Source organism: Andrographis paniculata, unplaced genomic scaffold (genome assembly GCF_009805555.1).
Source record: "Andrographis paniculata isolate CXL003 unplaced genomic scaffold, ASM980555v1 Contig66END, whole genome shotgun sequence".
Lineage (NCBI taxonomy): Eukaryota > Viridiplantae > Streptophyta > Magnoliopsida > Lamiales > Acanthaceae > Andrographis > Andrographis paniculata.
In genome coordinates, this window is record NW_026137602.1 from 3,551,739 (window position 1) to 3,576,466 (window position 24,728).

Sequence of the window (24,728 nt, forward strand, 5' to 3'; positions counted from 1 at the left end):
TGGGAAGCATTCACTTAATTGTTGATTAAAAGGCCTTTTTTTTAAAAAAAAATATAAACTTTATAATATATTTTATATTATAATAGTAGTATTATTTAAAAATATAACATTGAAAGTTATAGATATATTTATTTATATTTGGTTGCATTAAAAGACCCTAGACAAACTAGGAATTATTTGATTTTAGTTAAAATTTAATTTTTTATTTAAATTTTGATTCAATAGTAGTTTGATCTAATATTTTGTTAAAAAATACTTCCTCCGTCCCAGATACCGTGTCTGCTATACCGTAGACACGGTATTTTAGGAGGGGTATAATTAGTAGATAATTAAGAATGTATTAGTGAAAATAATTATTTTATAATATAAATAATTATAAATTAAGATTAAAATAACTAATTAGTTTAATTAAAATTACAAAAAAATAAAATTTAAAAATTTAAAATGAGATTAAAGTGTATAATCATTTTCCAAAAAAGGAAAGTGACATGGTATGTGGGACGGACAGAAACGGCAACGTGGACATGGTATCTGAGACGGAGGGAGTAATATTTTTTTACTCTGCCCCGTCTTCCAACGAGGTGTGTTTGTTTGAGGGTTTGGATTTTGAGTTGACATTTGAATAGTAAAAATTTTGAATTTGAATAGTTGTATGATTTGATATAAATAGGTGTTGATACGATATTTTGAATGTAAAATTGATTTTTTTATATATTATAAAAAATAAAAAATGGTGTTTGATTTGATATTTTTGAAAAAAAATTGAATGAATAGAATATTTGATGGAAAATCTCCCAAACAAACACACCTACTGAATTCATTTTATTTATTTTTTAACTAAAAAATATGTAATTTTTTTATATGCAATATAATATACTGTAATAAATAAATTAGACATTTGTAAAAGATTTTAAATTTAAAAACATTTATTACATAATTAATTTTTTTATTATTTTGTGGATTATTAATTTTAAAATATTATATTAATATTTTTCTTATAAAATATCATATTAAATAATTAATTTTTTTTCTAATTAATATTAATAAAAATTCAATAGATATTAATTAATATTAATAAAAATTTCATAATGTAAAGTGTTCACCCAATGCAAATTTATGATATGTTTTTCAATTCCTAGTATTAAAAAAAAAAAGACAATATATTAAAGGTGGAATAGCATAATTTTTTTGTGTGATTTTTAAAATTTGTTGAAAACTCCTTATAATCCTAAAATTTAATACTCCCTTCGTCCAATAACAAAGTATACATTTTTCTATTTTAGTCCGTTCCATAACAATATATCCATTTCATTTTTTAGTAACTGAACTATTTGCCTATCATTACAAATATCTTTATAACTTACAATATATTACACAAATGTCATTACCTTTATATCACATATACTAATAAGGTTATTTTAGTCATTTCTACTTTATTCATATTACATCTCAATATAATACTAATATTTCTAAAATTACGTATAAAAAACAAATAGATATCTAGTTATGGGATGGAGGAAGTATTACTTATTCGCTATTAAAAAAATATTGCATAAAAATCATATTCGTTAGTACTTAACACGCGATTATAATTTACTAGTTCAAAATGCGACTGTCGATAAAGTAAAACAGTGTTAGTACTTCACGTAGTGAGGTAAACAATACAACAGACTTTACAATTACTGTGCTACAACAAGTACAATCTGGAAAAATAAAAATAATAAAATTATTAGTAGATAAAACTTATATTTAATACTCCCTCCGTCCACACACAAAGTAAATATTTACTTTTGACGTAGTGTTTAAAAAATAATAATATTTTAATTATAGTGAGTAGTTAAATACAGTGTAATGACATTTTTGCCCCTTATTTTTTTGTGTAAAAGTAATAATGTGATGTAAAGTAAAAGTATTTATAGAAAAAAAAAATGAAGTATTTAATGAAATGTTTACTTTATAATTGAACGTCTCAAAATAAAAATATATATATTTTCTAACTTGATGGAGTGAATATAAATAAACTACATATAAATTTAATGGACAACAAAAAATTGATATAAATATTTTTTATTATAAAAGACAAAAGTACTTAATCCCTCTCCACTATTTTTTTTTTTAATTTTTGTACGACTTATTCAATAATATACTCTATTATATATTTTTATTATAGTAAAAATAATACACTAATATCAAAATATTTATTTTTTAAAATAATAATTATATCATTACATATACAGAATATAAATGACGAAAATATTAAAATCATTTTATATACTTTTATTAACCAATAACATAATATTAGTATTCTCAATTTACTAAAAATTTCTAAATGAATACTTCTATCTGAATGAAAAAAATAACTATTTTTATTAAAATGTGTGACAATATTTGACACAGATCTAAACGACTAAATGAATATTAAAAAATATTGATTAGCATGGAGGTAAAAAAATTCGATTTATATAAAAAATTGAGATTAAAAAAATAGGTTCAGAATCAAATTATTGGTCTGTAAAAATCAAGCAATCAAATTGCGAAGCCACAAGGAAGATTGCAATAATATAAAATTATAAAACAAAATAAAAAATAATTTTGATGTGACATAGTCCATAACACGTCTACAGTTGTGACAAAATTGAATTTTATATTTATTGTAATGGGTTTTAGATTGCAATCTTAGGAAAATAAATAATTACTTTTAATAATCACTAAAATTAAACCGTAGCCGTCAAATAAAATAATGACAATTATTATGCATTATTAAATTAACCATATACAAAATATTATTATTATTTATTTATTTTTATATTATATTCCATTTGTAGTCCAACTGCTCAATAGTAAATATATAATAATATGGAAATACGATTGGGATGCTTATTAGGGTGTTATAATTAATTACTATATCAATAATATATAATTTTAATTAAATTACTATGTATGGTATGAATTGTTACTATGTACTATCAATTTACAGAATATATTTGTATTATATTTAATTATATATATTTTTGTTAAAATAAATATTATGTTAAGACAATATTGATTATCGCACACTAATCAGAGTCATATAATATATTATCATTACGAATCTAAGGCCATTAGCATACTAGATACTACCCCTGGCGGCTTCGTTATGGAAAAACAATAATAATAAAATAAATAATAAATTATACTCCTTCCGTCCTATTACCGTGTCTGCTACATTGTAGACACGGTATCTTAGGAGGAATGTAATTAGTAGATAATTAAAAATGTATTAGTAAAAATAATTATCCTATAATATAAATAATTATAAATTAAGATTAAAATAACTAATTAGTGTAATTAAAATTTTTAAAAAAAAAATTAAAAAATTAAAAATGAGATTAAAGTGTGTAATCATTTTCCAAAAAAGGAAAGTGACATCGTACGTGGACAAAAACGTCAACGTGGACATAGTATCTGGGACAGAGGGAGTATATCACTTCTTTGTATTTTAATAAAAATGCATAAAATATGTGTTTTATTTATTGTGTTTTTTATTAATTATTTATTTTTATATTTTTTATTTGTATACAACTTAGATAATTTAGGTCTTTATTTAGAATCGAATATCAATTTTAGACAAAATAGGTATTCCGTACAAATTTTACGTTAACACAAAATGAACTTGTTCATCAATATTCTTTAGTTGTAACAATACAAAACGAATATTTAAAAAAATACATATATATTTTCATATGGTATACAATATATATTCTGTATTCTTACAAAAAAAATTCAACAATTTAAAATAAAATAATATTTATAATATTTTTTTATATTATTAATACAATTTTCATACCTAATTTTTTTTTTAAAAAAAACACTTTCACTTAAAACACTACATAATTCAACTTCAAATTTTCTTTTAGAAATTTCAATGAAAACTGCGACTTATATATAACACAGTACCAAAAATCATCGAATCAAACATAGAAAACAAAATTTAAAATAAATAAAATCGAAAAAAATTAAAATTAGGGTTTGGATTTAGGGGAAATGAGATGAAGGCCAGCCATGAAAGGCCTCAATACCTGAGGTATAACAACAGACCCATCTTCTTCCTGGTAGTTCTCCAGCAGCGCCACCATCATCCTTGGCACCGCACACGCAGTCGCGTTCAGCGTATGAACGAACCGAGTGGCGGCACCACCGCCGGAGCTCCCCTTCCCCTTCTTCCCGCCGCCCGATTCCGGCCGAAACCGAATCCCCAGCCTCCGGCTTTGGTAGTCCGTGCAATTCGAAGCACTCGATATCTGCCGATAAAAATCGAACAGGATCAGAAAAACGGAGACTTTGCATGCACATGCATGCACGTGACGTACCTCGCCGTATCGACCCAGACCCGGCATCCATGCCTCGACGTCAAATTTCCGGTAGGCCGGCGCGCCGAGATCCTCCGTCGCCATGTCCATTATTCTGTGGAAAAAAATCAAGATAACCCAACGAAGGGAGAAGAAGAAAAAAAATCGAATCTTTGTCGACGTACTTAAAATGAAGCCCCAACGACGAGAAGAGCTGTTCTTCGATTCCGATAAGTTCTCCGTGGAACGAATCGCTGTCGTCGGGATGGCACAAGACGAACATCTCGACTTTGCTAAACTGGTGGACGCGATAAAGCCCCCTGCGGAAACCATCGCCGCCTATCAATATCGACGACGAATAACGCTGAAATTTTTGGGATCGTGATTTACCGAGTCGCAGTGCCGGCAGCCCCGGCTTCAGTTCGAAAGCAATGGGAGACGGCAACGTATTTCAGAGGTAGCGACGCTTCAGGGAGAATCGAGTCCATGTGGATTCCACCAACCGGAATCTCGGCTGTACCGATCAGGCACTGATCCGTGCCGTCGATTGAATAGACCTGTGTGTTGGTGCCGCGCGGCTGGAAGCCGCATTTTTCAACCACCGACGATCGAACGAGTTCCGGCGTCGTAAGAGGTGTATAGCCCCTTTTCATGGCTTCCGACACCGCCCAGTTGATAAGTGCCATCTCCAATAACACGGCTTCGTTCTTCAGGTAGTAGAATTTCGAACCGCTCACCTGCCGGAAAATATATCAGATATTAACAGCATGTAAGAAAGCATCAGTATTATCGAATGGCGATCTTATTCAATTAGAAAATTTCCCAAATTGCCTCAGGTTTCGATTACATTGATCGAAAACGTATAATTAAACATCAATCTAATCAGATGAAACGATTTCTAATATTTGTCGCCACAATCCAGCATACTTTGGTTATGAATGTACCTCGGAAGCAGCATCGAAATCGAACAAATCCAAATCTTTTCCGAGCTGCATGTGATCTTTAATGGTGAAGCTAAATTCACGGCGCTCGCCAACCTGTAAATTCCGGAAGAAAAACAATTAATACAAGCTAGAAGAGCGAAGCAAGATGATTTCGAATATTCATCGCCATTCCCATCGAAACTAGAAAAGACTACCAGTTTTTTCACTGCCGAGCAATCTTCTCCTCCTATTGGAACGTCGGGATGAGTCATATTTGGCACTGACTGCGCTTCCTTTTGAAGTTCATCGGTTAGTTTCAGCAGATCTTCTTCAAGATTAACAAGCCCGTCCTTCAAATTCTTTCCTGAATCGACACTCTTAGATAAACAACATGTCGCAGAAAAAGGTGAAACGGAACTTCATTTTAAAAGACAAGCGCGCCACAGGCATTAACAAACCTTCTTCGATCAGTTTCTGACGCTCGGTAGGTTCCAACTTCGCCTTCATCTTGTTTGCAACTACATTTCTCTCGGCACGAAGCCTGTCTACCTCCTGCTAATGAGTTCAAATTATTGAATGAAACTAGGCAAAACAAGCAAGGATAGAGCATATCCAACACATTATGAATACGTGCAAACATGATAAACATTCAATTTGTTAATGTAAAAAGATGAATTCAAAAACTTCTACAATTAGATAGCTTCCTTAGGAGATGCAATCGAGTTAAGATAATCGAATGAAACTAGGCAAACCAAGCAAGGATAAACAAAATCCAACACAATCGAATACGAGCTAACACAATTAAAATTCGATTCTCTGAAATTTCTACAGTTAGTTAGCTCCTTAAGAGATGCAATCAACCATTGGAAGGAAGGAATTTGATTCAAAGTATACTCCCTGAATCATCAACATCTCAAGATGACAATGATCAATTCATCAATGGCTATGAATCATTACAAATGCATCTCTAATTTTCATCAGAAAATTGCAGATATCAACGCCTCAGATACGCCATTAATCAATAAGGTAGAAGGTAAGGAAGCCTGACCTTCTGAAGATTCAACAATTTCTCATAAAGCTGAAGAACAACGTCGAGGTTAGCATTCGAGTTGCGGCTCTTGATGTTCGCCGCAACCGCTTCCGTGTTATCCCTAATCCACTTGAAATCTATGGCTGCTTTCCATTGAAGCGGCTTCACAGCTACATAATCACCCAAATCCCCAAAAATTCAACCTAAAAAATCGATTACAGAAACCGCGAACTTCGGAATACTACAATTTATAAATCGATTACCTTTGCTTTCATCAGGAGTGGCGGTGGCCGGCTCCAGCGCGGCGGCGCCGGCCGTTGAATTAAACGCCCTCGCCGGGAACCGCGGCAGGCGGCGGTATTGGAAGTGGAGTTTCGAAGCATTTGGAGCTCCGGCGAGCGACCGGAGAATGAAAAATGGAGAGAGTTTGAGGGTGAAGGATTGAAGCGCCATCAATGGCTGCACTTCAATTTGGTTATCCCCTTTTCATGGGGTTTGGGGAACGAAATTTTTTATGTACCTGATGTTATAATTAGTACAAATTTAAGGGCTAAAACAAAATTATCTTAGCTCCTGGAGATGATTTGTTGGGTAAATTTGTCATATGTTTATAAATTAATTTTTGGGGTCACAGTTTTTTATAAATATTATTTACAAAATATAATATACTACTATTATTTATTTATAAAAACTGAATAATTTTAATAATATAATATAATATTTAAAATATTTTATAGTATTATTTTATCGATTTACAAAGTGTGCGTATTTTTACTTTGAATTATGAAAAATAATTACTTAAAAATATTTTATTTTACTTTTACAATTATTTATATTTTATCATTATATTACTCCCTCTGTCCCATATATCATGTCCATATTGCCGTTTCTGTCCGTCCCACGTACCATGTCACTTTTTTTTTAAAAAAAATGATTATACACTTTAATCTTATTTTAAACTTTTTAATTTTATTTTTTGAAAATTTTAATTAAACTAATTAGTTATCTTAATTTTAATTTATAATTATTTATATTATAAAATAATTATTTTCACTAATACATTCTTAATTATCTACTAATTACACCCCTTCTAAAATACCGTATCTACAGTACAGCAGACACCGTATCTGGTATGAAAGTAGTATTATTTTTATACAATAAAATCGAAACAAAATTATTTTTATTGTACTTTTAATAGTGGAATATAATCAACATTTTGACGGGGAAGATGTTTTAGACCTAGGTGTGTTTGTTTGGGGGTTTGAACTGTAGATTGAAATTTGAAAATTGAAAAATTTCAATTAAATAGTGATATAATGTGAAATAAATTAAAATTAATGTATCGTTTTGAATGTAAATTTTATTTTTTTTAAAGTATAATATTTCATTCGTCCATTAACAATTTATCAATTTTTTTATTTTTTTTCGTCCAATAACAATTTATTTATTTATTTATTTATCAACTCTACTATTACACAAATATCATTACATTTATACCATACAATACTAATAAGATTATTTTAGTCATTTTCACTTTATTTTTACAATGTATTAATATGATACTAATATATATAAAATTTCGTAAAAGAAAATATTTAATTTGATATTTTTAGAAAAAAAAAATTATTTAAATAATAGAAATCTCTTAGACTCTTCGAAGAAACAGCTAATAAATAAAATATAGAGTATTTTATATATTTATAATTTTAAAAAATATGAAATTTCTAGTTTACCCTGATTTATTTGGTGTTTGCAAATCGGTCCCTGTAAGTTCCGAAAATATCAAATAAATACAGCGTTTAGTTTTTTCTCCGTCTATCGCTTCCGCCTTGACCTTCTCCTTCACTTCGGCATCTGCACCGTCGCCGCAGCCGCCGCCGCCGGAGATCGAGAAAGGTGAAGTGAGCTCTAATTTCGGTCTGGACGCGGTCCTCTGTTACCTGTTATGGCGATTTCGGTTTTCGGCTTCACGGTTTTGACGGTGATTACAGTTATCGCCGATTACGCTTCGGCTCCTGTTTCCGCCGCCTCCGAAGGCGTTCAGGCAAGTACTCATTCGTGTCGCTGATTCTGAGGCGTATTTCGATTGTATCATTAATTTGCTTTGAATTAGTGCTCTATGTTAGCGTTTGGTGAGAGGAATTTGTGGTGTGATTTGATTCATTTCTTGTGTACCTTCATTTCATTCGATTCGTTCATTCCTGAATGTGAATTGATTCTTCGGAACTGATTATGGATCTTCAAGCGATCCATGAAACCCTAACCCTAATTTTGTCCCCAAATTAATATTTAGGCTTTGCCTATATGTCAATAGGAAGTAAAAGAAATTTTAGGGATTGGTTCAATTGAGTGGTGCATAATATGAACAAAAACATGAAATTGCATTTTTAGAGGATGAGGATTGCTCATTTGGATAGTTTAGCTCTTGCAAATTGCAATTGCCAAGAATTTGTTAGACAAAGTTTCATATTTCCGATCGAAAACCTCTAGATTTTCAAGATTTAGTTGCAGAATGAATCTGTTCTTGAATCTTTGGCAGGTTACATATGGTTCGGTGATCAAGCTAATGCATGAGAGGACAAAGTTCCGGCTTCATTCACATGATGTTCCTTACGGCTCCGGCAGTGGGCAGCAGTCGGTTACTGGTTTTCCGAATGTTGATGACTCTAACAGCTACTGGGTATCTTTACATGTCTTGCCCACTTGGTGTTTTGTTTGGCTGTAGTTAGACGGTTGATTGGAGTCGTTGATAAAATTCGTAGATTGTGAGGCCTACACAAGACTCATCTGAAAAACAAGGAGATACGATCAAAAGTGGCACGCTCATTAGGCTGCAGCATATGAGAACTAGGAAGTGGTTGCACAGCCACTTACACGCATCCCCGATATCCGGAAATTTGGAGGTTTGTATGCATTTATTTTATCGGGAGACATCTCTTTCCGTTGCCTGAAATTTTTATCTGCTGTGTTGGATTTTTTAGATATGTGATTTATTCGAGTGGGAAAAAATGGGTATATGTGATGTTTTGTATGAGTTGAAAATGATGTTTTTTGGCGAATATTATTATTATTATTATTTTGTAAGTTTTTGTTTTTGTTGTTCATTAGGTGAAGTAGTGATTAAATATAATGTTTTGTATGAAAAAGGAGTTATGTGTTATTTGGAACGGCAAACCTGCATAGTAAAAAACTGAAATAAACGCAAAAAGAACAAAGGCTAAGATTGAAGAAACAAGTGACTAAAGTCGGTCCATTTGCAGAAAGAGATTTATCAGTTAGTGTAATGAATCGAGTTCTAAGCATGTTTAGGCCACCCGTCTTCTCATTTCCCTATAGTTGTGGTAGACATACACTAGATACCTTTCGCAGGCGGTATACTTGTGTTTAGGCCACCCGTCTTCTCATTTCCCTTTTGCAAATGGTTTATTGCTTGGCATGGGATGTAACTTACTTTTGGAGATGTAGTCACTTCCACACGTGTTTAATTTCTACGTGGGTTTTACATCTTGCTTGGTTTTGCGTCAATTCAATTGCAAAGCTTAGTAAGTAATTAAACTCGAATGCAGGTGAGCTGCTTCGGCAATGACGGGCAGTCTGATACGGGGGATTATTGGAGGTGAGATTACCTTAAATCGCAAATTACTCTTATCATCTTATCATTTGGAAGCTATCTCTGTGTTGTGTGTTTGTTGTTAGTTCGAGCATCTGAACAAAAAATAGGCTTTTGATATGATAGATTAGATGAAAGTTAGGTAATAGAGATATAAATGATTTTTAGGACAAAATATTTCATTAGAGATTACATATGACGGCAATTACTGTGCTGACAGACAATATACGACATAACGGTAGCTCTAAGAATCTCATTTACTTTTTGCATGTTAGATATTTGAATATTAATTATTATATCAAAACGTAGCACAAATCAAAGGAAAATGACAAAAATACTTCTATTAGTGTCTTACAATACTATTATAATGACATTTGTGCAAAAAATTATACGAATATAAGGATATTTTTAATGTTAAGTACAATGATGCAAAACGTAAATGAGATCCTTAGAGCCGAATGGAGGGAGTATGATTTTAAGTGTTGAGTGGCGCAAATATGCATAGTGTTGATTTTTTTCAAATCAGTACAGTAATCATTCTCATTGCATATAGTACGAAAGTAAGATCGAAAGCACAAACAGACACGCACACGGATTGATAATCGTTGTTGTACTCTTAGACTCGAGATCGAGGGGAGTGGAAAGACGTGGAGACAAGATCAACGAGTCCGGCTTCAGCATGTAGACACAGGAGGGTACCTTCACAGTCATGACAAGAAATACAACCGTATCGCCGGGGGCCAGCAGGAGGTAAGAGCCAAAATGCCGAGATATTTGGGTATGGGTAGGTAAGAGTTGCTCGGTGACTATCGACTATTGTCTGATTCCTACAGGTTTGTGGTGTCCGGAAGAAGCAAGCGGATAATATTTGGCTGGCTGCCGAGGGTGTCTATCTTCCATCGGCTACGGCTACGGCTACGGCTGAAAGCAAGTGAGATCAGCTGAGATTTTTCGACAACCTTATAGACGTTATTTGGTTATTCATTGTACTTTTGTCGCTCGCCGTTGCCGTCGCGGTCGTCGACATCTAATAGAGCTGCCTGCTTGCTTAGGCCTAAGAGATGGAGAAAGTTTGAAGTTAAAAGATGGTTGGACTGTAATTTGAAAACACCTGTAGTTCCAAGACTAATGCTTTGTTTAGACAAGCACTTTGTACTGTTTGGCACTATCCCAATTTTAAAGAAATACGATATCAAGTTTTTACACAAATATCATATCAAATACTCTTTCCATACTTTAATAATTTATCAATTTTTCTATTTTGGTCTTAAGTATTTTTTTTAAAAAAAATAATTATATTATCTATTTAACATTATAAATATATTTTTAATTTACAATATATTATATAAATATTATTATATTTATTTTTAGTTTTATTTTTACTGTATCTCAATATAATAGTAATATTTTTAAAATTTTGTGCAAATAGATATGGAACAGATATGGAACAGAAAGAGTAGTAATGTTTTATTATTTCCAAATGTTTCAGAACTTCAAAACTAAATATCAAATAGTAATGTTAGATTATTTCCAAAATTTTAAGAACTTCAAAGCTAAATGCAATAAATTTTTTACTCCGTCCATTTCACATACTTTGCTAACATTTTAAATTTAAATAAGAGAAAGATCGTGAAGTCACGGGTTCATAATTTACTTATGTGTTTGTTTGGGGGATTTAATAAGATTTCTACTATTCATCCAATTTTTTCCCCCCAAAAACATCAAATCAAACACCTATTTTTTATTTTTTATATTATACTAAAAATCAATTTTACATTCAAAACATCACATCAAACCCTATTTATATCACATCATACAACTATTCAAATTCAAAATTTTTACTATTCAAATCCCAACTCAAAATCCAAACCCCCAAACAAACACACCCTAAGGGTAGCTTACCTTGTCGGACCAAATTTGCAAGATATTAGATTCAATTGAAAGTTTACCTAGTGCGCACTTTCGAATAGCAGCCGCAAATTTCTATGTCATAAAAAATAATAATAATAATAATAATAATAATAATAATAATAATAATAATGAATAAAAAACATAGTTAAAATTCAAGTCTATGTATGAGAGTGAGTAAAAAAAAGAAATACATGATTTGATTACATGAATCTCTCTATGTGAAGATATAATAATTCCAATTAGACGAAAGATCAAGAAGATATACATACAGACAATGAGTTCTTGATTTGTTGAATGATCTCTAATTCTTCTCTAACCTTTCTTACAACGCTCCGTTTCATGTCATCTCATCTCTTATTATTTGTTCGTCCTCTGCAACCCAAAAACTCAAACAACAGCAACCGACATGCCGATCATTTGCCCGCCCGGGACACAGACAAATCCGAGCGGAACCAACTGCCCGCCACAGGCGTAGGCAGCTTCACCAAATTTGATCAATCGTTCGATGTTATTATAAAATTTAATTCAACACTCTTCGTCGTCTAGCTCATCGGGCACATGTAACTTTTCGATAGCAGCCTGAGCGAAAAATTGTTAGAGATCAACAAAACCAAAAGAAATACAGACACAAAATCTTCTTTTTTTCCGCTATCCAAACACAATACATACTAATAAAATACTCCCTCCGTCCATAAAAATTAATCTACTTGTATCCGGCACAAAAATTAAAAAATATGAATTTTATTGAAAAAATAATAGATAGTTGAAAGTATTTTTGAAAATTTAATTAAAAATTAAAGTAAATGAAAAAATAGAATGTAACAAAAATTAGTTGTATTTATTATAAATAAGTATTGAATGGAAAATAATTAAAGGTGTGTTTGTTTGGAGAATTTTTTCCCAAATCTACTATTCATCTAATTTTTCCTCCAAAAATATTAAATTAAATACTTATTTTTTTATATTATACCTATTTATATTAGGTCATATTACTATTCCAATTCAAATTTTTTACTATTCAAATTCTACCTTAAAATCCAAACCTCCAAACAAACACACCCTAAATGTAAATTTGTTAACTTTGTCAAAATTAATAATAGAATAAATTTAACCGACGAACTAAAAAAAAATAAGTGAGAATAAATTTGACGGACGGAAAAAGTACCAATTAACGGAAATTACCTTAATAGACGCAACATCAGTTGCCGACGGCTTCAGGTCGAGAGCTTGCCCGAAGTGGAGCATGGCCTTGCCGTGCATATTTTTGCGCTTGTAAATGCGGCCCATCAACGCATAGATACTGCTCTCCCGCGGCGCCGACTCTTTCAGCTCCTCCAACACGGCCAGCGCGCCGTCGAGATTTTCCATGCTCGCCAGGATGTTCGCCTTTTGATACAGTGGGAAAGGGTTCTTCCTGTCGGCCAAAATAGCCCTATCCATCATCTCCAGAGCTTCGCTGTTTCTCTGTCGGGAGGTTAAAAAGAATGTCTCGTCGTTAATGAACTCGGAAATGAATTTTTTCCGATCTGTTGTTAGCTCGGTTAAAATTAAATGCTTACCCTCAATTCATGCAGCGCAGTTCCGAGATACGACATTATGACAGAGGAAAAGGGATTGATTTGGAAAGCCACCCGGAAATTATGCTCAGAGAACTGGAACTTTTCTTGCCGGAGATATATCATGCCGAGGCCATACCAGGCATTATAGTGTCTTGGATCTATCCGGAGTGCACTCTGGTAGCTCTTGATACCGTTTTCAAAATCCTCCAGGGCCACGTATCTGTCGATAAATATAGATTTCCAGGTAAAAGGCAAGAATTGGAATTTAGTTGGATACACAGGTGGTGGGAAAAAAAAAAATTTGTTCATACTCATGACCGCATAAGGTGTGAGCATATGCGAATCTTGAATTTAATTGCACAGCTCGCTGGAAATTCTTTAGAGCAGTTTCGTGGTCTTTCTGTAAGCCGTAGCAATTTCCCATCGCACACCTGCAATATAACATTCGACGCATAATTGAAGAAAAACGGTTTACGGGCATGTTTATATATCCTAATTGCATATATACTTATGATAGTTAAATGTGGGAATAACTATCCAACCAAATTTCGTACTTTTTTATGTATAAAGTTATCTTCTAAGATTAGAATAATGAAATTTGTAACAAGGTACTTTGAAAACCTCATAATTTAATGATACTAATAAAAACCATGATTTTCGATTTTCCTATACCATAAAGCTGTGTTTATTTCTAATTCTGATGGTAACATAATTGATGTTATAAGTAAACGTAGTCTAGTTATCATATAAAACTAAATTTAATTAACAATCATCTTTTCGATAATCACCACTAATCTATTTTAACACAAACTTGATTACCTTTTATGCAACAATTATTGAGTTTGATAATAAATTACACAGATTTAACATAAGAATAAGAATATGTAATAACAGTAGTCATAAACTTATCAATAAGGAAAAACGTAGGTGTGTTTGTTTGTGGATTTTAGTTTTCGGGTTTGGATTTTTGAATAGTAAAAAGTTGAATTTGAATAGATGTTTGATGTTATATAAATAGAAGTTGATGTGATACAAAAAAGAAAAAGTAATTGTTTGATGCGATATTTTTGGAGGAAAAAAAAATCTGAATAGCAAAAACCTGCTGTAAAACCCACAAAAGAACACAACCATAATGTGTGTTTACTTGTACAATTTTCATTCTGACTTTACTATTCCAATTCTTTTTTTCCTCCAAAAACATCAAATTAAACACCCACTTTTCATTTATTATAATACACTAAAATTTTATTTTACATTCAGAACATCACATAAATACATATTTATATCACATCAAACAACTATTTCAATTCAAAATTTTACTATTCAAAACCAAAATACAAAACCAAATTTTACAAGTAAACACGCCCTATATTAAATTATCCTGAAATTCATTGGGTGTTCAAAACAATAGGATTATTACCCGTACATTTTAAGTTAGTTTGCGTGAAACCGAACCCACCAATGTAAATAAATCCACATAATTACTATTTATAGATGAAATTAGGATTAAAAGTTCAGATAAAAGGTACCATGTTTGAGGAGCTAAACGATCCGTATATATCAGCTCCTGAGCCAAGTAACTCAACTTCATGTCTTCCTTCAAATGCTAAAAGACAAAGGTAAAGTTACTTAGATGGCACATCGAGACCACGAAATTAGAAGCAATGCAGAAACAAATAAGCAGGCATGTGATATGAATGCAAAGCAAGTTTTAAAATGGACAAAGAGAAGACCAGGTGTCGTGATACATAATGAGGCGTGTAAACAATGAATGAAGCATTCAAGATTTATCAAAATAGACTCACATATAAAACTGTAGAGTATATATCCATTCCTTCCACACTGTATGGAGTGAAATGACGAGCACGCGTGAAGGCATGATCAGCTTCAAGATAATCAACCAGTTCAAAGTATGCTTTCCCAACCTGCCTTCCAGAGAAAACCCATATGATGCTAAATGGTCATATTTAACGGAAGAAAATAAACAAAAAAAACTTATTTACACTAGTTTACGACTTGACCAAGAACAGCTACAAATGGATACAGAGAAATTATATGTATATATATATATATATTGCACAAAATTTATCATAAATGATTTCTGAAAGAAATCTAAGTTATGAATTGCCACAATGGTAGATAAAGTGCCTTCTTACATCACTTTGACAGTAAAATAGGTAGATAAGTAAAATAAGGCAGGCGACAAGAAGGATGAAAAATCTATTCAAATATTCACAGGAGTTATTAACAAACATTCTACCTGAGAAAGCACCCATCCAGTGTTATAGTGTTTTGGTGGAAGTTTGGTATAGGTATCCAGTGCATCCTGCCGCAGCACAAGCAGATTGGTAAACTAAATGTTAAGAATATGAACCCCCGATTACTTTCCTCCAAGAAATAGAACTACAACCTGACATCTACAAAGACAGGAAAGTCTGAAACCTTCACCAAGAAGCCTTAATAGAGCTAATATATCCGAAGCACCATCTATGACTTTTGAGTTACATGGAACAGCTGCAACTGAGGACCTGGCATCTCCTTCTGGTCCAGCTCTATTATCACCATGTGGGGATGAGCTTGACGTGGTGGCATTTAATCTAGACTCATCATCCATGTCGTGACGAGCACCTGAAAGAGCAATAATTTCTCTATTAGTCAGATTGACATCAAAATAAGGTCAAGATAGAGCATCTCTTTGTTATTTAGTCATCTTCTTTCCTACATGAATTCACTGATGAACAATATAATGTGGCTGCCACATCAACTATGTTACTAAGGTAATTTCAGTGTCTAAGACATCAAATCATCAAGTGGAGTGAAATCCCCCATGCCAATATGCAAAATACATCGATTATATCCAATAAAGTCAACTTCAAAATTCAGCATCTACAATAACAACTAATTTTGTTCAGCCCACACTCATCAAGCTTAGTTTGTGATTATTTGACACTTGGAACTAAAATTTAATTTTCTTAACATATGAATTAATGAAAATTATCTGAGATTAATCTAGCTTCTTAACTAACCACCATGAAATATGAAAAACACACCAGTGATTATCTTAAGTGAGGTTTCAGAATTTGGTGAACACAAGAGAGCTGAAAACACTGAGTTGGGCAATTAATTTTTGCACACCATCCAATTCATATCACATAATGGTAAGCTTTGACCTTCACATCATCATCCCTAGAAGACAAGTGATTGATTCAAAGTTCAAATATTAAATTGACTGATTTGATATAAAAGACATGGAAAATAATAATAATAATAATAAAAATAAAAAATTAAGCACCTTCATATGTAGCGTCGCTTGCCCAGGACTGACCTTTCCGGATTGTCAAAGAGCGTGTAGTGACAGAGCTTGATTTAGGACCCCCTACATATTTAGAAGATGGGTTCGTTCCATTACCAGAAACTATGGATGTACTGGAGTTTGTATTGACTGATTCACCCGCAAGTCGTGTGCTTCGTCTCTGGCCAGAATCAGAAAATAGCCTCTCAGATACCTAAATGTGAATGTATTAACAACACTCAGTGAACAAAAATATAACCAAAAAAAAATAATAGGAGAATAAGGCAATTTCATAAGGTTGAAAAAACAGAGAAAGTAACTGTTGCAGATAGCAGTGGAAGAATACCTTTACAATGGTTTAGAGTTCAGGGGAAACGTAAAGCATTGTAAAAGAACATCTGACTGTGGCAGAGATATGCAGAGAAACAGTGTGTAATCTAACCTTTCTTAGTTTTCCCTCATCAACAAACTTTCTTCTGGGTCCTGCAATGTTTGAGTTCACAGTTGCTCGTGGGGTGCTATCAGCTCCATATGTTCTCAAGTTTGGACCATTTGGTTGCACATTTCGACATAAAGGAGGTGGAGCAACTCCAGACAACTACAAAAAAATAATAATAATATAAAGGAAATTAAGAACAGCACAACCTAGCATTAGAGCCAAAAGAAGAAAACCACATCTGTCCCACAATATATTTTTCTAAATTTTCCAATCAAACCAATTAAGCAGTAAAGTGACACACGATTCTCAAATTGCAGAACTAAAAAAATTCCCCCCGCTAAAATAAACAAACAAGTGCCATGTAAATAAGACCACCACCATTATGCACAATCAACAGACTTTAAAGGTGCAGGCACTAAGGGAACTACACAAAATACCCAAGATAGATATATTTGAGCAAGAGGATTAACTGTAGAATCCTCATCACAGGGTAAATAGGGTAAAGGTATACAATCAAGTCATAACTGAGCATTACCATCTCACGATGCAAATTAAAAAAAAAACGCACACAATAAAGAACTTAAGCTTTTACACTGAAAAAATCAGGCAGAAAGGGAGTAACAGAGCAAACAATACAACCTCCAGGAGAAGCCTTCAACAAGTGAAGTTTGTAAATGAATAAGTCATCTACAAGCAGAATGTTTATTTTAAAACAACATGAATAGCTTAGGTCACAGTTATATTAGCTAGGATGGTGCTTATGAAACCATTACTTATGGACAGCTGCAACATACAATAGTGAGGAAACTGTATATAATAATACCTGTGCTTGTGTAGTCACTGGGGAAGGAGTGCTATAAAATGGCAAGCCAATTGGAACACCAGTCACTGGCTGATTTGTTGTTCCATGATAGTTTCCAGATATGTCTCGTAGATTATTTCCATGCATTTGTTTTAATTTCCTAGGACTAATATCTTCTGACCCTAAAGTTCTGCTTGAAGCACCATCATGATCCTCATTTGGTGTCTGCAGACTCTGGGTGCCTGAGCCATGATTTAGATATTGCTTCTGAATGCAGAGAGAAGCTCCTTTATCAAATACCGAAGAAGCTTCTTCAGCAGCACCTGAATTTACACCAATTATTTTGTTAAATGATTTTGGAAAGGACAACAATAAAATAGCAATAAAAAATATGAAACCAAACATCACCACTAAAGTAAGATTGCAAATTAATTCACAATGAAAGGAGGATATGGTTAAACAGGAACCAATAAACCATTGCTCTGTTTGTTGCCTCGCACTATTCATCACTTTTTCTTTTTTCTTTTTAACTTTCAAACCATCAAATCAAATACTTACTTTTTATTTAAAATATTATCAAAAATAATTTTTTTTATTTAAAACATCATATAAAACACCTATGTATATCATATTAAAACCCTATTTCATTTCAAATATTTACTATTCTCAAACACCTAACAAAACAAATATGTTTATAAAAAATGTATATAAATGATGAGCATCTCAGCTGCAACTCCCCATTTTTCATTCTTAAATGGAGACCATGAAATCCTACCGTACACGACATACTAGATGATCATCTAAACCAGATAATACATGCAAAGTAAAGCCCTTAGTTTATCCACAATAGCCAAAAGCTGCCATGCTATGTATGAGGTAAATGTCAATGGAAACTAATTACTTTTCACCTATACCTAATATACAGAGTTCCTCATAAGCAGCCCAAAGTAATGGATCCAGTGATAATGCTTGATTGAAGTGATTGATAGCTCTTTGCCTTCTATCTGTATACCTGAATATAAATATTGTCATAATGAGATGAGTTAACATTTTGAAAACACACAAACTCGAATGATAGGATCATTCAACTAGGTTACTTGAGATATCATTGGCGATCATTTCTTGAAAATATAAATATAAAAGATATCACAATTCACAAGTGATAACCAAAATGACAGTTTTGGATAGAAATATAGAATTCAAATTTGTCCACAAATAGTGTTTCTCAATCAGTGCTGCTAGTGCGCTGTTGCAACAGACAGTGAATCGGCTCCGTTTAGATAAAGGTTTCTCTGGAGTTTGGAGGTTTGGAAAATTTCAGAAATTGTAATAAGTTGAGTATTTAATGTAATGTTTTGTAATAGGAAGTAGATATTTGATGTGATATGTTTTTAAGAAAGTTACTTTTGATAATTAGCACCAAAATATGCAATATTGTATATGTAAATAGCTAGAAACATGGGTAGAAGTCATATCCTAGGGTTATAAAATTATCGTATTTAGCAATTTACTAGTGTATCATGATAACCCGTTAAAAGAAAACGCAACCCACAAGAAGTATGTTGATTAATGCAATTGGAGGGCAAACCAGAGAACCATTCAGGTAAACTTGAGCATTGGATTTTATATAAAAAAGAAAAATACCTGTATACAAGGCCAAGAAGGTAATGCCCAGCAGCACCATTTGGAACCTGCAACAAAATGATAAGTGGTGAGTTTTCTGTTTGAAGGATGATTTTGGGGAAACTAAACTTGTAGGCGAAAGACATGCTATAACTATTGTGGGCATAGAGCAACAATATGATCTCCATTACTTGAAAAAAAAATGACATGCTTATTTTATAATATAAGCTTACGTCAGTAGAAGATAATGCTGCTTCTGCTTCATTCAATAGATCCATTTGAAAGCAAGACAGTGCAAACAAGTAGCGGCATGGGGCTGCTTGTTTTCCTTCAAACCATAGACAATGCATACAAATAAGAAAACAAGGCACCTCCTGAACAAAGGTAAAATGGTATATACAGAAACCCACAAGTTATGAAGAAATTGGTTAGATGACATAGACTTCAAGAGGATATATTTCGGCTTGTACCTTTTAAAATGTAATAAGCGCAGTGAGCCTGGTTGTTTCGCAAGTAACAGCTGGCGAGCAGCTGCAAATTTTTCTGCATTGAACGTGATAGAATCAATTTTTTTTTCTTTAAATCTAATCTAAGTATTACTAATATGATGATTCATGAAAGGGTCTTTTTTTTTTTGAGAGGGGGAGAGGGGGGGGAGGGGTTGATATTTTAGTAACGGCCCTAATCAATATCAAACAAAGCTTAAAAATCCATTTAAATGTGAAAACCTACAAAGCATTTTTCAAGCAGTAAAGATTTCTATAATAGATCCAGAGGCAGTTTTGTCAGTGTAGTATAAAACAAATAAACGGCAAAACAAGCAAAGTGTGGTAATTTGAATAAAGATCACATGATAAGAAATTTTCTCTGGAACAAATCAAATAAGGAATTGTACTCTGTTGATTCTCATCCAATGGCAGGCACTGGAAACAAATTTAACAGCCAAGCCTTTTTACCAAGTGCATTACAGGTTATTAAACTTGAAGAGTATCATAAACCGATACCAAAAACACCAAGTTACTACCAATATTAAAAGGTATCGACCAGTAGTAAAATCACATAATAATACCCTCCATCGATTTTCTATGGAACATCTTCCACTGCAATTAAACCAGTTAATTTGAGCAACCTAGTTCCAAAAGCCTAAGCATATATACATACATATATATATATATATTCAATTACTCAACCCTATCAGAATCAGAAACCAGCTCTCCATACGGTTACACTCAGTATAATTAATCGAAGATCATAATTACTCAAGTAAAAAACAAAACGTGCAGTAACTTCAGATTCACTATAAAACTCTGATTCGCAGGCAGCCAATTATCCAATAATAATAATTTCTCACCTCGGAAGGGAACTCAGCGCAGAGGCGCTCGCACATGAAAATGGCATTTCGATACAGAAGGTGCTCCAGGCTGTTCCGCACACATTCTGTAAGTATGGCCTCCATTTTCACCGCGCATTCAGGGGACAACACAAATAGCACTCCAATTCAGCCAATGGCTCCACTTACAACCCCCGCGCTCCGAATCTCGATACCATAAATCCCCTGTAGTAACAACAGCAACAGTGGAAAAACTCGATTGAAAAACAAGCCGCCGGTAAATCAATGCGGAGAAGCGCACAGATCCAGATTGGGCACGGATAATTCACGATCCTGAAGAAGAGAATCTGCAGAAGAAAATTTGAAAAGGCAAAACCCTCTATCTCAATCTCACACTCACCAAAACCCTAACCGCAAAATTCGAAAAAGGGGCAATCAGCCGGGCAACGCTTCTCTTGTGTTTTCGATTTCGATTTTGAATTTCGCCCCACTATTGTTTTCAAAAATAATATATATATATCAAATAATAATAATTGTCCTAAATAATTTGTCTTATATTTCTATTTTTGTTCATTTTTTTTTTCTAAAATATAATTATGTCACATTTTAAATTTTAGATTTTATAATTTTTTAATTTTAATTAAACTATTTATATATTTTAATCTTAATTTATAATTATTTTTATTAAATAATAATTATTTAAATTAATACACTTTTTCTTAATTATCTACTAATTATATTTTATATAAATTGCCGTATCTACCGCCCAAAATATGTGGGGACACAGAGAGTAATATTTTTAAAACTATAGTGTGTTGTTTAAAAAAAAAAAAAAAAATCAGCCCACTTTTTAAAAAATAATCATAATAATATACTTCATCGGTCTCATTGACATTTTGTAATTTTTTATTTTCGTTTTTTCAAAATAAGATTATCAATTCTTAATTATATTATATAGCTAAATATCATTCTAATTTATAATATATTAAACAAATATCATTATTTTTATATCAAATTAAATAATTATTTCAATTCAAAATTTTACATATTAAAATTAAAATCCTATAAATAAACGCACCCAGAGTTATTTTTTAAAAAGTTTATAATAAAATTCTTTTATTATAAATTTTTTTAGAAAAATAGTACCCGTTATATTAAAATATGTGTCAAAGAGATTTTTTCAAATTTAATTGAGATAATATTTTATCAAACTTTATATTTAAATAATATTTTATATAATAGTTTTTCGAAAATATATATATTGAAAATTGAAGAGTCAAGTAGTAAGGTTAAGAAACAAATCCCAACGATCAATCTACATAATTGTTTTAACTTTTAATAATAATTTATTTTTAAAATATAGAATATTACAATTTATTTAATTGTTGTTTGAAACTGATTTGAATTTTTATTTAAATAGTATTTTTAATATGATATTTATAAACATAAAATAATACTCCCTCAGTCTATTTACAAGGTTTATATTTACTTTTGGCGCGGTGTTTAAGAAATAATAGTATTTTAATTACAGTTAGTAGTTAAAAGTAGTGTAATGATATTTTTGCCCTTACTTTTTTGTGTAAAAGTAATGATGTGATGTAAAGTAAGAGTATTTGTGGAAAAAATAGGGTATTTAATGAAATGTTAACTTTGTAATTGGACATCCCAAAATAGAAATATGTAAACATTGTAAGTGGACGGAGGGAGTATATTTTTATTGAAAATTATGAATGACGAATAGTATTAATTTTAATTTGAAATACTCCCTCCGTCCCAATACAATAATCCTATTTACCATTTTTGTTCGTCCCAAAATAGTAGTCTCATTTTCATAAATAACCATATCACTATAAAATTACCCTTACTTTTTCATTATTATTACACAATTGCTACTATTTTTATATTAATACACTCACAAGGGCAAATAAGTCTTTTACCCATACTTTTTACCCACTATCAAAATAATATCAATATTCCTTAAATATTGTGACAAACACAACTCAGACCATAGTTTTGGGACGGAGGAGGGAGTATTAAATTTTATTATTATCAAACTACTTTTCAAATTTTTTAACCTGTATTTAAATGGAATTCAAATTTTTATTTCATAAATAAAATTAGGGGTTTTTTAAATACATATACTTTATTATAAATTTTGTTAAAATTGAGAATGTATTTATCGATGGTGTCTTTGTTTGAATGATTTGAGTTTGTTTATCCTATTTACATTTTTTAAAAAATAATAATAATAAAATATTTATTTTATTCTTTATATTTCATAATAATTGATATAGTTTTTTAACTTTAATTTATTCAATAACAATTGATATATTTTTATTTTTAATAAATTTATTAATATTAAATATATTTAAAAAGATACTTAAATTATTGCAAAACATTTAAATTTATTAATTTTAAATATAAAATAAATTTAATTAAACAGCCTAAAATTTAAATAATATTAAAGTATCAACATATCATTCATTTAAAAAATCTTAAATAAAATAATATAATAAATTACTATTATTAACTTATTAAATTTCACTATCTTAAATATCTTGCCGCAAACTAAAAGTGTCATATTTTTTTTTTCAGAAAGAAATATAAATTGTACTCCCTCCGTCTCACATAATTTGTTCCTATTTTTTATTTTCGTCCGTCCCACATAACTTATCCTTTCTATTTTTGAAAATATAATTATGCACTTTAATCGCATTTTAAATTTTAAATTTTATAATTTTTTTAATTTTAATTAAACTATTTACTTATCTTAACCTTAATCTATAATTATTTTTACTAATACACTTCTTAATTATTTATTAATTATACTTTACCTAAATTTTCGTATCTACAGTAATACACTCATATTACATGGAACGGAGGTAGTAATTATTAATAATAAAATAAATAAATAAAACCTACCATTATTCAATGTATTTAAATTCCTGTATATATTTGTCCAATCATTTGTGCTTCAAATGGGCTTTGGGGCCCAAATAATATCTATGAACGAATTATTTAAATGAAATTAAGAGTACGTTTGACAATTAGTTGATTAGCCGATAATTTTTAGATGTTAGCTGATTCAACTGGTGGTTTATATTAAAGTGTTTGATAAAACAACTGTTTGACATTAACTGTTTATACATAAAATGACTATTAAGGACATTGATACGTTATTTTTTAAAATATTTAATTTTGTTCATTTTCGTTTGAAATTTATGAGAATATTTGTTATTAATTATTGAAAATTATAAAAATATTATAAAATATTTATTTTTATTTTTATTATTTAGATCTGAGAAAATTATTTTTACTAAAAAAATAATTTTTTATTGAAATTATGTAAAATATAAAATAATAAATCTTTAGTATATATATTTTTATTATGTTAATTATTGTTTTAATATATATAAATAAATTAATAACATTTGTTTTTTCTATTTGATTTAGTTTTAAAATTTTATATATTTTACAAATAAAATAATTTATATGTAATAATTAATAATAGTAATTATTTTAAATTTAAAAAAATAAAAATATAATTTAATAATTAAATATATTAAATATAATTAATAAATACGACTATAAAAATAAATTTATATGTATAAAATAAATAATTAAGTGTTAAGGGTAAATTAGGAATAATTAAAATGAAAATGAAAAAAACTCTTTCAAAATGAGCTTTTTATAAATTAGCTTTTTGGATCTTAAAATTTATTTCAAAAAATAATTTACCAAACACCTAAATTAGTTTTTTGACTAACCAAACAGCTGTTCAATAAACTAAAACTCTTAAAAAAAAAAAAAAAATTGTTTCTAAAAAACTCTCTATGTTTACATGATTTGGAAATATTAATCAATATAATTTATTTATTTTT

At 30.9% G+C, this 24,728-nt stretch overlaps 3 protein-coding genes across 6 annotated transcripts; 1 reads left to right on the forward strand and 2 right to left on the reverse strand.

Moving 5' to 3' along the window:
- Positions 1-3,865: 3,865 nt before the first annotated feature.
- Positions 3,866-6,793, reverse strand: LOC127262754 (serine--tRNA ligase, chloroplastic/mitochondrial). The gene is made up of 9 exons (XM_051291567.1): positions 6,545-6,793; positions 6,300-6,451; positions 5,710-5,803; positions 5,467-5,615; positions 5,273-5,365; positions 4,719-5,065; positions 4,514-4,648; positions 4,350-4,443; positions 3,866-4,280 (listed from the first exon to the last, which is right to left on the reverse strand). Exons 1-9 carry the CDS (start codon positions 6,732-6,734, stop codon positions 4,002-4,004), a joined length of 1,533 nt encoding a protein of 510 aa, XP_051147524.1. The 5' UTR covers positions 6,735-6,793; the 3' UTR covers positions 3,866-4,001.
- A 1,286-nt stretch (positions 6,794-8,079) lies between these two features.
- LOC127263170 (stromal cell-derived factor 2-like protein) lies at positions 8,080-11,125 on the forward strand. Its single transcript, XM_051292177.1, has 6 exons — positions 8,080-8,325; positions 8,821-8,961; positions 9,044-9,184; positions 9,848-9,897; positions 10,512-10,641; positions 10,725-11,125. The coding sequence occupies exons 1-6, from the start codon at positions 8,227-8,229 to the stop codon at positions 10,824-10,826; spliced, it is 663 nt and encodes a 220-aa protein (XP_051148134.1). The 5' UTR covers positions 8,080-8,226; the 3' UTR covers positions 10,827-11,125.
- Positions 11,126-11,981: 856 nt separating this feature from the next.
- LOC127263095 (cell division cycle protein 27 homolog B) lies at positions 11,982-21,329 on the reverse strand. 4 transcript variants are annotated; one of them, XM_051292043.1, is made up of 17 exons: positions 20,869-21,329; positions 19,988-20,060; positions 19,751-19,845; positions 19,539-19,585; positions 18,809-18,906; positions 17,916-18,217; positions 17,096-17,251; positions 16,813-16,834; positions 16,654-16,737; positions 15,772-15,989; positions 15,622-15,687; positions 15,167-15,286; positions 14,891-14,967; positions 13,673-13,792; positions 13,362-13,581; positions 12,985-13,266; positions 11,982-12,381 (listed from the first exon to the last, which is right to left on the reverse strand). In XM_051292043.1, exons 1-17 carry the CDS (start codon positions 20,971-20,973, stop codon positions 12,328-12,330), a joined length of 2,139 nt encoding a protein of 712 aa, XP_051148000.1. In that variant the 5' UTR covers positions 20,974-21,329; the 3' UTR covers positions 11,982-12,327. The 4 variants fall into 4 exon arrangements, with proteins under 4 accessions (XP_051148000.1, XP_051147999.1, XP_051147998.1 ...); XM_051292042.1 differs by having other exon boundaries at positions 16,813-16,867; XM_051292041.1 differs by having other exon boundaries at positions 16,654-16,834.
- Positions 21,330-24,728: the final 3,399 nt, after the last annotated feature.